The following is a 12,097-nucleotide window of genomic DNA, read 5'->3' as shown; positions in this document are numbered from 1 at the left end:
AGAGCGGCCTTTGAAGCAGGGCCCTTGGCTTAAATGACCGCCTATCAGGACACCCACACAGTTAATACTTCAAAGCATCCCAGAAACACTGTCATCACAGGTGCTAGCAAGTCTGTTAAAACACCTGTTGAGCGGAAAATATAAACTCCCTGCCGGCGAGAGCGTCTCATCGTGGATACTAGATTAACAGTGTTCATTATGGCATGATTCTGTTCAAGCTTGCCAAACATCTAACAACAATGACTCAGGTCATACTGGACACGCAAACTACAGAGCTTAAATGTGTTAGAAAAAGAAGCCCACATGATTTATTGATAGTTGTATGACAGGACTTTACTTTCATCCAGCGCATACAAGATTTAGCTCACAAATTGTCAAATATTGTCTGTTTTAGTTTAACCAAGCAGAGGGCTAGAGAGAAAAAAACAACAAAAAACAAACCAAAAACAGGACGGTCTTGGGTAACAACCTTCACAATAACCTCAGCCATAGGTTTGATGAATACAAGTCAAAGTGATTCGCCAATAGTCACAACAAAGTTCACAGAAAAAAATAATGTTTTACAGATGTATTTGAAACAAACTAATTATCTTAAATCCAAGCCAACCACTCTCTTTTTGAGCAAAATTGCTTAACGATGTCATGATTGTATTCATGGGAACAAAGTTGTAAACAAGTTAGCCTTGAAAGTGCTTCCTCTGAAATTTCCCCAGAACCCACATGTTTTGACCGTACTGCTGTCTCCACAGGCGGGCATAAACAAGACTCAGTAGGTGAAAATTGTAGCGATACATCAAAGTGGCACGGTGGTCGGCCATGCGCGTTGTCCAATCCAGCTTACAAGGCATTTGACCTTTCACCCTGCCGTATCGCTGTGGAAAGAACGAAGAAAGATCCCGACCCAGAGAATTCCCCACTGTCAAATATATCCCAAATCCATGAGGAAGGGAGCAGGAAGTCCTGGTATCTGCATCTGAACATTCACACAACGATGGCAAAGCACATGTAGTATTGTAGATGCCAATGTTTTGGTTTGAAGGTTTGTAATGTGCGCTTGTTTTTGTTCGTTGCAGACATTGTCGTTTGCACTGTGCTGAGAGGGAGGGGGCCACGTGTGGTGTGGCAAATGAATTCCTGACGCTGATCGATCGGCTGGCCCATTGCTGAGAAGCAGTAGAGGTGTAATGGTAATGTGTGTGCATCTCAATTATGTAGCAAATTAGATATCTATGTATATCTAATCAGCACCCTTGCTAAGACAATGTGAATTGGACGAGCACAGTGCCATTTCACAATATTTGTTCCAAAACATTTTTAAATAGGTCCGCAAATGAATCAGTAGTGAGTTGAATGGGGGCAGGTTCAAGGCACAGTGAGTGTCATCAGAGAAGTACGTGAGTTAGAACCATGGCTGTACGCTCAGAAGCCTGTTTAGAAATTACTAGGTCCCAAGAGTCAGAGAGAACTACATCTCTTTTAAGAATGTTTTTAACCAGCCTTGTTAACATTTAATTATTTGTTACATACAATAGATATATTCTACAGGGTATCTATCACTTACCATTCACTTGTTGTAAATGCTCTTTTTAAAGCCTCACACGTTCAGCAAGAAATATTACGGAAGAGAATTCAAAGTAAGAAAGAATTGGATTTTTATTATTATTGCCATAAAACAGCAAAACTTTGAAATTATGTTAAGCCCTCAAGAAATATCAGATTATAGCACCAGAGTTACAGCCTCAGAGTAATTTGTAGATTGTGAATCCTTCTCAGTCAATTAAACATACTTCTGGAACTCATGTCAAGGACATACCTCAGTGTCCCTCAAAAGTAGTTACAAGCCCTGGAATGATGAAACACTCATGGGTCATTATATAATGCCAGTGAAATTGGAGTTATGTTTGTTTTGAATGCTTGCACTCTCTGACCTATAGGTCTCTCCTGTGTCAGTGGACCAGATGGCGGAGTGTTCAGTCGGAATGAAGGATTGGGACGCGTTGCTGGATTGGTGGATTTCCCGGCTGCTGAGAAACGAGCCAAACTCTGACCGCTGCTTGTCTGGTGAAAACCTTACATGGCTTGTCAAGCACCTGTCTCATTCCAAGATAACTTGCGCGCCATAGTCTCAAGGAGGGCTTCCAACTTTGAGGAGACACAAATCAAAACAAGACTATAATTTTTATACAAAATGTGAATTTTAAAATCCCAAACATGCCTGATATGGAGCCAGCGGCAGCATTTAAAAACTCAAATATCGGCAAGAATGTAATACTGCATACAATTAATGCCTCATTGTACTTGGCTTGGGTTTCAACTGATTTTAGGACCTAAATACTTTTTAAACTCGATTAAAAATATCTCTGCAAGCCTCTCTTGATCAGACATTTTCGTCATTTTTGCTCCTATCCTTTTATGTCTCCAATCATAAAAGTTGCAAATGTTTCCTGCTACAAAAGAAGACACTGACCCAAATCGGTAAGTCCTCTTATACAAACATAAAAATAGCCAAAGTGTTATACACGACCTACGGTCTCTGCATTGATGCCTGGAACGTGCAAGGAATAAGTCACACTGATCTCACTCCCACATCCCGCGTCACTCCCAGCCTATTAAGACGTAACACTCTTTAAGATAAAATTGGGACATAAAGTGTGTTCTAATGGATATTAACACAAATGACAGTAAATGCATCGTATTAGTAGGTAGGGCTTCATCATTGCGCAAAGTGTGCGGGGGCTAGATAGTTTCAAACCACACTTCAACACTTACAATGTCACCAAACTGTTTGGACAGGAAACATTAAACAGGGTTCAAGTGGATTGGGGAACAGAGCCAGAAGACCTTTTGGACCAGGCTCAAGGACTGTTCCTTCTTTGGCCTTTGAAAGGCCATTAGGTATGCACACACGATAACAATACTTAAAAGTTTGGCGTACATAATGTTCGGCCAACAATGTCAAAAGCTAATTTGATTGGCAAAAAGTATTCATGGTGAGGTCCAATTTATCTGGGATTCAGTTGACTGCAGCGCTAACAGTTCCTTACTATTTCAAGTGTCTATACAAAAGTCCTTTGTGGCCAGCCTCACCAAGGGTCTATAACTGCCCCTTGCTTAATGATAGACGACAGGCCTGAGAAGGGTTGTGCGGTGGAAGTAAATTTTGGCCTCTGTAAGATTTACATTCTTATGGGAACAGGTTGTAGCAAAGGTTCATTATGTCAGCGTAGTTATCATATTATAGATTAAACATAATATGTACAAAAACCATTTACTAAAGTTTTGTTTGCCATTTCAGCACTTTTCATTTAAACAGTGTTAATTAATTAAACATAGAATAGGTACAAGGTTCTACTCAGAACGGCCAAAAGTGTGGCAGTTTCCTCACTAATCTCTTTAGTATCTCAACACAATACTTTATAGTATGTCAAAAAAGATGTTTTTCCTTCGCACTGAGCTTTTGTGAGATAAAAATACAGTAAATTTTCCATCTGCTAGACGATTGTCATACAGTAATCATAACTGCTCTAATTAAGTAACGATATATAATACTCAACACCCAACCTAGACTTGTAGGCGTGTAGGCTTCGCATCACAACCCATAATTTACGATGCTTTCAGTCTCAAAGTAACACGATGGATATGAGCCTGTTTTGGTGCTTCAGGGGTGAAACAACCTTTCTGATACTTCCATGACACTAGCGCCGTAAAAGGAGAAACACGGAAGGCAGTAAGGCCCTATAGAAAGGGCAATGGTCACAAGCTAAGAGTCACGGATTTCTCGATGGATGTCAATTGTATAGTATAACTGCATGAACCTGTTGAGCATAGATCAATTTCTCACTGTTTAGCCCGTCCCCCAGTCGGTGGCACACCAAGGAGCAGCTGTTTAAACTCTTCAGAGATTCTCTCTTGACAGCTCCGTCTCAGCCATACTTGAAGCGAGTCAGCAGTCAGGCCTCTACTGAAGTGTTTTTTACAAATAGCTGCAAATAACTGAGAACAAGGTCCTCACAAGTTCCCAATACAAGTCTGATGTTTTCATTCTTTTACTGATTCAAATGATTGATGTTTTCCTTTAACAAGTAACCAAGACTGTACAACAAGGTTAGAAAACCAGTGTAAAAACACTTCAGTAGAGGCTGACTGCTACTCGCTTCAGTCTGCTGAAGGAGGCTGCAAAAGAAATCTCTGAAGAGTTTAAACAGCTGCCTTTGGTGGCCACCAACTGGGGCCTAAACAGGAGAAATTGTTATGCTAAAGGTCATGCAGGTTATACTAATTACACCATGAGAATCCGTGACTTCTGCTGTGATTCTTTCTATAGGTAATGCTCCTGTTTTCTTTTACGGCGCAGTGTCTGAAGTACAGAACAGGTTGTTTCAACCCTGAAGCACCAAACAGCTCAATCATCTCGTTACTTTTGAGACTGAAGCTGTAAATTACTGGGTGTGATGCGAGCTACACCTACAGCTAGGTGTGGTGTTGAGTATTATATGATGTACTAATAGAGCAGTTATATTACTGTATGACAATCGTCTAGCGATAGGAAAAATTTACTGTATTTTTATCTAAAAAGCTCAGTGCGAGGAAAAACATCTTTTGTTGACATATAAAGATATTGTTGAGATATAAAGAGATTAGTGAGGAAACTGCACATTTGGCGTTCTATAGAAACTTTACCATTCTATGTTTTAATTAAAACACTGTTTAAATGAAAAGTGCTGAAATGGCAACAAAACTTTGTAAATGTTTTTGTACATATTATGTTTAATCTATAATATGATAATACGCTGACATAATGAACTTTGCTACAACTGTTCCATAAGAATGTAAATCTACGAGGCCAAAATTTACTTCCACGCACACCCTTCTCAGCCTGTCGTCTATCATTAAGCAAGGGGACAGTTTAGACCTTGTGAGCTGGCAAAAGGATTTTGTTAACACTGAAATAGTAAGCTGTACCTGCCAGTCAACTGATCCCAGATAAATTGACCTCACATGAATACTTTTTGGCAAATCAAATTAAGCTTTTGACATTGTGGAGAACATTATGTACGCCAAACTTTTAAGTATGTATGTGTGTGCATACCTATGGCCTCTTCAAAGGCAAAGAGGACAGTCTTGCCCTGGTCCAAAAGGTCTCTGGCTCTGTTCCCCATCCACTTGAACCCTGTTAATGTTTCCTGTCCAAACAGTGGTGACAGTAAGTGTGAAGTGTGGTTTGAAACTATTAGCCCAGCAACATTTGCAATGATGAAGCCTACCTATAATAGAGTGCATTTAACTGTATTGTTAATATCCATTAGACACCACTTTATTCCCATTTTATCTTAAAATGCTATTACTGGAAGCATTGAGCTGCTTCATTACAAGAGGCAGGCTTAACTGCATTTTGGAGTACAGGCTGTCTTCTTGTAGCAGGAAACATTGCAACTTTTGGATGCATGGAGACATAAAAGGAGGAGAAAATAAATTCTGATCAGATCAGTTTAGATGAGTTAAAAAAGTTTTTAGTCTAAAATCAGTGAAACCCAAGCAAGTACAATGAGCATTATTTATGCAGATTACACTGCGTATTTGAGTTTTAATGCTGCCCATTCAGCATGTTTTGTGATTTAATTCACATTTGTATAAAATTACAGTCTTGATTTTGATTGTGTTACCTCAAAGTGGAAGCCCTCCTTGAGAGCTATGGCGCGCAGTATCTTGGATGAGACAGTGCTTGACAGCATGTAGAGGTTTTTCACAGCAGCAGCGTCAGAGTTTTGCTGTTTCCAGCAGCGGAACATCCACCAACCAAGCAACGCTCCCAACTCATTACCACTGAACACTCGCCACTGTCCACTGACACAGGGAGAGACGGACAGAGGTCAGAGAAATGCAAGCATTCAAACAAACATAATCCAATTTCCACTGGCATTATAATGACCATGTGTTTCATTCAGGGCTGTAACTACTTTTGAGGACACTGAGGTCATGTCCTTGACATGGATTCCAGAAAGTATGTTTTATTGACCTGAGAAGGAATTCACAATCTACAATTACTCTGAGCTTACTCTGGTCTGAATTCTGATATCTTGAGGGCTTAACATATTTAAAGTTTTGCTGTTTATGGCAAAATAATAAATAAAATCAATTTTCTTACTTTGAATTTTCCTGTATATTCTTGGCTGCGTGGAGGCTTTAAAAAAGCATTTCAACAGTGATGTAAGTGATAAACCCTGTAGAATATATTATTGTATGTAAACAAATAATTAAATGTTTAAAAGGCTGGTTAAAAAATTCTTAAAGAGATGTAGTTCTCTCTGACTTTGGACCTTAGTATTTCTAACAGGCTCTGGCTACAGCCATGGTTCTAACTCACTTCTCTGATGACCTCACTGTCCTTGAACCTGCCCCATCAACTCAGCTACTGATTCATTTGGGACATTTAAAAACTGTTTTGGAAAAATATGTGAAATGGCACATGTGTCTGTCCAATTCAACATTGTTCAAGGGTGTGATTAGTATAATAGAATTAATGCAATATTGAGTGCACACAATTACATACCTCTCCTGCTTCTCAGCAATGGCCAGACGATCAGCGTCAGGATCATTTGCCAACACCACAGTGGCCCCCTCCCTCTCCGCCAGTGCAAACGACAATGTCTGCAAAACACAGACGCACATTACACCTTCAACCAAAACATGGCATCTACTCTACATGTGCTGCCATCGTTGTGTGAATGTTCAGTGCATACCAGGACTCCCTCTCCCTCCTCAGGATTGGGATATTTGACAGTGGGGAATTCTGGGTCGGGATCTTTCTGTTCTTCCACAGCGTACGGCGGGTGAAGGTCAAATGCCTTGTAAGCTGATTGGACAAACGCATGGCCGACACCGTGCACAGATGTATGCACAATTTTCACCTCTGAAGTCTTGTTTATGCCCCTGTGGAGACAGAAGCTACGGTCAAAACATGTGGGTTCTGGGGAACTTCAGAGGAACACTTCAAGGGCTAACTTGTTTACAACTTGTTCCCTTAATCATGTGTTGCACAATTTATGCAAAGAGAGCGGTGGCTTGGATTTAAGATTTTTCAAATACATGTAAAACATTATTTTTTATGAATCGTGAATTTGGCTTTGATCACTTGACTTGTATTCATCAAACCTATGGCTGAGGTTATTGTGAGGTTGTTACCAGACCGTCCTGTTTGTTTGTTTGTTTTTGTTGTTTTTTTCTCTTAGCCGTCTGCTTGGTTAACTAAAACAGACAAATATGACAATTTGTAGCTAATCTGTATGGTGGATGAGTAAGTCTGTCAACAATATCAATAAAAAACATGTGGGTTCTTTTCTAACACATTTAAGCTCTGTAGTGTTGCGTGTCCCAGTATGACCTGAAGTCATTGTGTTAATGTCTGGCACTTGAACAGAATCAGCCAATGAACACTGTTAATCTAGTTCCACAGAATGACCTCTGCCGGCAGGGGTTATATTTTCCGCTCAACAGGTAGTTTTAACAGTGCAGCACCTGTGATGACAGTGTTTCTGGATGGCTTTGAAGTATTCTGTGTGGGTGTCCTGATAGGGGTCTTTAAGCAAGGGACTCTTCAAGGCCTCCTCTGCATTCCAAGACTCAGGCCAAGGCTCCAGGTTCTCCTCTATGGCCTTGGAGATTCCTTTGTCATGAGGAGACACAATCTGAGCGCCATTCTCCCAATAAACCTGAGACCGAGATGAAGCAGTAAAAGATAGATATGATATCTGATACAACACTGAACAAGACCTAATGAATCACTTATGTTTATCGGCAACCTGAAATGTTTTACCTTGTAGCCATTGTCCTGTTTGGGGTTGTGAGAGGCAGTCACCATGATACCAGCACACAGACCCAGATGGGAAACTGTGAAAGGCTTCAGGGAGAACGAGAGGAAATGATCACTTTCCAATACACTCAAAGATCGCACTAAGAGATACACTCACTGGCTGCTTTATTAAGTAGGGTGTAGTTAGTTGTGCTGGACTACATCGCATTGAAAGGTGTTTCTAACATTTTGTACACCTCAATGAGTGTAAATAATATATATTTTAAGCGCACAACGAGAACCGTAAAACTGTAAATGGCTGGAAGTAATTACAATCAAGTGGCAGTTCTAGAAAAAAATCAGTGTGTAGATCACTTCAGCCTGTGAGCCAGCATTAATTACTGTGATGGATTGCTTTATTGCTTTATTTCTCCATTTTCTTTTTCAGTTTCTGCTGGTGGAAGCACAACCCTGCTGTGTCCAGACTTTTCTTTATTGCAAATCTACTACTGATTCCTTAAAATAAATATACTAAGATATACGTAGGAAAAAAAGATGCATGGGGACATAAACTTCAGGTGAAAATCAGTTTAAACTGATCTTGACTGATTAAAAACTATGTATTTATCTGTAAGAAAAGACCAAAATGAAGAGCCTTACCCACTGTTCCTACAATTACACAAACAAATTGAGTAATATAATGTGAGTATGATGAACGAGGCAGTAATCCTGAATGGCCTCAGAATTGATTTTTTGTAGTATGGCTGTCGGCTTGTGGGTCATTCTGCGTTTAAAATTTCCATAAAATAAATAGCTGTAAGGATTTATACCTAAGAAAGATGTGTTATCACTCTTAAGTAACAAGTCAAGATTAAATCTTTGGGCTGCAGTGATCTTGTATGGTTTTACGCTTCACTCTACAGTGTAGGCATGTGAAGTATAGACACAAAGTCATGTCAAAGTGTCTTTAAAGGAGTATACCCTGGTGAATCATATGCACATTATGCAACATGTAGTATACAAAGGGGAAGTGAGCCTTTTAAATGGAATTTGCCCTGCAGCCTCTGTCCCAGTCGCCCGCCCCACTAACAAACACGACACCAGACAAACTGATCTGACAGTTTCTCTCTTACCCTGCAGAGATGATTTAAAGCATGCTTTAATGTAAACATAAAATGTGAATGATACTTCTGTTTTAAGGTGTTTTATCAACTGTGTCTGTGATTGAATGACCAAAGAAAAAACAAAAAAACCCAAATGAGGAAATAATAGAAATTCAAGTGATTACCACAAACGGTGTAGGGGTGATGTCAGAGAAGAGGTGGACAGGAACCCCTTGGCTGATGAAAACAGCTGCAGCCAGGCTGGCAAAACGCTTGCTGCTGCCCCCACTGGGAGGGTGGGCACGGGCATCGTAACCAATCACCACCCCTCGCTCCTTTAGGTTCCCAAAACTCTTCTCCAAGTAGCGACAGAAACCCTTTCAGAGAAGAAAACATTTGATGAAGTAAGTGAAAATTTGAGGAGGAGGAAGTGCTAAACTTGCAGTGGACATTTAAAAACAGCAACAGGAAGCTGGTGAGAAAAGCAGCTGCACTGAGATCCAACAATGTTAGGTTAAAAGATGGTGGCGAGCTACGCAGTCAAACAAGATGCGAGTTTGGAGTGTGTCGACTGATTCAAACAGCACAGAACTAGAGTCAAAATGAGTAGGTCTGACTTTCAATGTGACTTCATGCTTAATGTGTGGACTATAGTAGTTATCTATTAACTGACCTGTGTAGTCTGGATGATAGTGAGGTCATTCATACAGGATATGCCGGGGCCCATGGCTGCTCTCAGACCTGCTGTACCAAACTCCATCCTGGAGGAGAAACATTTCTTTAGAGCCTCCACTGCTCCCTCCTTCGCCAGGTCCTGCACCATAGACACTGTTTTTGGGTTCTGGGGAAGAAAAACACAAGAATAAATCCCACATTATTATTATGTAACTTCTAAAAAGCGAGTTCTAGTCCGTTATGATGTTAATGCTCAAAAAATTAAGTGTAATGGTTACTGTCATTACTGATTAATCTGCTAGTTATTTTATTGTTGACTTGTTTAGTAAGTAAATCATCAGTTAATACAGAAAAACTTCTCATCACAATGCCCCAAAGCTCAAGTTGACATATTCAAATGTCTTGTTTTGTATGACCAACAGTCCAAAACCTCAAAGTATTCAGTTCACTATCATAGGAAGCCAAGTAAAATCACAGCTGCTCACATTTGAGAAGCTAGAACAACTGAATCTTTAGCTGTTTTACTTACTTACTTTAAAAATTAATAAATCGATTATCAAAATGTTTGGCAAGAATTCTTAACAAATCTTTGCCAATGACAAAAATGTTGATTTAAATCTGTTCCATATAAAATCCATATAAATCCATATAAAATGGAGAAAATTAAACAAATGTTGTATAAATGCTGTTAATTTTTTTTCAGGCAACTGTTTGATTGATTGTCTCAGCTCTAATTTAGATAACAAATTTTAAGTGTCGAGCAATGTCAAAATGTTGAGAAGATGTCCTACATGTATTCACCTGTGTAACAACTTTTTATCGAGTTTAGGACAATTCAGATCTCTTTACCAACTGTGGTGCATTTTCTTGTGGATGAATGATGTGTACATTTCCTAAATAAAGTAAAAACGTAAGAATCAGTCTGGTTGTCAAATGTCAACCATAAATACAATAAGTGGGTCCACGTGATGCCTCCTGTTCAAATGGGCCACTGAGCAAACTGCCATAACATAGTTATCTTAAGACTAATGAATATGGGACCCTTTTCCAATGTGACCTTATTGGTGGCATCCCATGTCTATTTAAGGCCATGAATGACTCTGTTTGTGTTGGTGAGATGGTTTTAACATCATGTGACCAAGCTTTTTCTCTGTGAAATTACTAATGATCAGTATATCATCTGTATAGAGGAAGTCCCCTGTCGTTTTGTCGTTTGGGAGAGGATATATGAAATGTGAAGCTTCTATATTTGTTTAATGTATTCACAACACAAATTAGCACTAAGATTCCATGGTAATAACATAAACCTATACTCAGAGGAAGTAAGGTTTTATTTTACAGGTCTGTTATTTCCAAATAATTTCCTCGAAAGGTTCCTGTAAAGATCTTTGTGATTTAGGAGTAATTATAAGGCAAAAGGGAACTTTGCTTGAAGAATTGCTCCAAGTCAATACTCATTCAATATTCAATTGTTATTTATAGTTTTATTCTCTGTATATGGTGGATTGTTTGGTTGCCTGTTGACAAATTTTACATTTTTGCATGTTAAACTCAACTGGCTAAAACACCTTCCATGATAAACTAGAAATTAAGAGACAATTTAACACTATTTCTTTCTCATCAGTAGTACCAGATCACATAGTCTCCTCCAGGATTTTAGAAATATATAGACTTGTAAAATGAAGCCATTTTCAATGACCAAGAGCAAGTTACGGAGTTATAATCATAGGCGTGCCACCTATGATTGCACTCCCATACAATACAATTAGTTTCACTTTCAGTGACTTTAAGTTAGTCGTGTTTTACACTGTGGTTTAGGACAAAATATACTTCCTTATTGTCCGAATGTTATAAATAATGCTACATCACTCCTACACAGTGGTTTGACTTAAAACTGAATTACTTACATGACGCCAGGTAACAGTTGATGTATTTAGCAGACTAACCACAGTACAGGACTGCCACAGCGCACTGAGCTAGCTTGCTAGCTGTCAGCTTACCTTGTCATACTGCAGCCACTGCCTGACAGCCTGGTCCAGCTCAGTGTCACCAGTTGAGACGGAACCGTTTTCCATTACGCTTCTTTTCCGGAGTCCAGAGACGATATCTGTGGTCGTGCGAGGTGAACACTCTCACTCTGAAGCCCTTTCCCCCAAATGAAAACAGAAAGTGCGGCTGTGAACGTGAACGCTTTGATGTCCACGGCGCGGGGCGGAGCTACGTAATGCGTCACGTCCACGAGTTTCTCGTCTGATGGTTTCAGGGGCCGCCGCAAGTGTGGGAATTACTGAGTCATGAGGGCTTCACTGACAGTTCCTCAAGGTGGAGAAAGTGGAAATCTTTTTGTATTATTGAGAAATTATTAAAGTACTAAACCACCTGTATGTGAAGATTCTTTCATGTTTCTAGTGGAGCCTGTGGCTCCTAGAGTCTCCAAAATTAGAAATGGAGGCAGAGTCTTCAGTTGTCAGACTACTCTCCTATGGAGTCATCTTCCAGTTTGGGTCAGGGAGGCAGACACCCTCTTCAC

At 39.8% G+C, this 12,097-nt stretch overlaps 1 protein-coding gene across 1 annotated transcript in view; it reads right to left on the bottom strand.

The window, feature by feature from the left end:
* pgm2 (phosphoglucomutase 2) overlaps window positions 1–11,765 on the bottom strand; it is a 14,363-nt gene extending 2,598 nt beyond the window's left edge. Inside the window, exons 1-9 of the mRNA XM_022758507.1 lie at window positions 11,568–11,765; window positions 9,566–9,733; window positions 9,078–9,269; window positions 7,814–7,897; window positions 7,516–7,709; window positions 6,741–6,930; window positions 6,551–6,648; window positions 5,664–5,844; window positions 5,090–5,183 (exon numbers count right to left, since the gene is read on the bottom strand). Of these exons, the coding sequence (XP_022614228.1) occupies window positions 5,090–5,183; window positions 5,664–5,844; window positions 6,551–6,648; window positions 6,741–6,930; window positions 7,516–7,709; window positions 7,814–7,897; window positions 9,078–9,269; window positions 9,566–9,733; window positions 11,568–11,642 (1,276 nt within the window). The 5' untranslated portion in view covers window positions 11,643–11,765. The remainder of the gene's footprint in view (window positions 1–5,089; window positions 5,184–5,663; window positions 5,845–6,550; window positions 6,649–6,740; window positions 6,931–7,515; window positions 7,710–7,813; window positions 7,898–9,077; window positions 9,270–9,565; window positions 9,734–11,567) is intronic.
* Window positions 11,766–12,097: the final 332 nt, after the last annotated feature.

This window comes from Seriola dumerili, unplaced genomic scaffold (genome assembly GCF_002260705.1).
Source record: "Seriola dumerili isolate Sdu_G_001 unplaced genomic scaffold, Sdu_1.0 BDQW01000301.1, whole genome shotgun sequence".
Classification (NCBI taxonomy): Eukaryota; Metazoa; Chordata; class Actinopteri; order Carangiformes; family Carangidae; genus Seriola; species Seriola dumerili.
The sequence above is the reverse complement of the archived record's forward strand: the minus strand, read 5'-3'. Positions and strand labels throughout refer to the sequence as shown.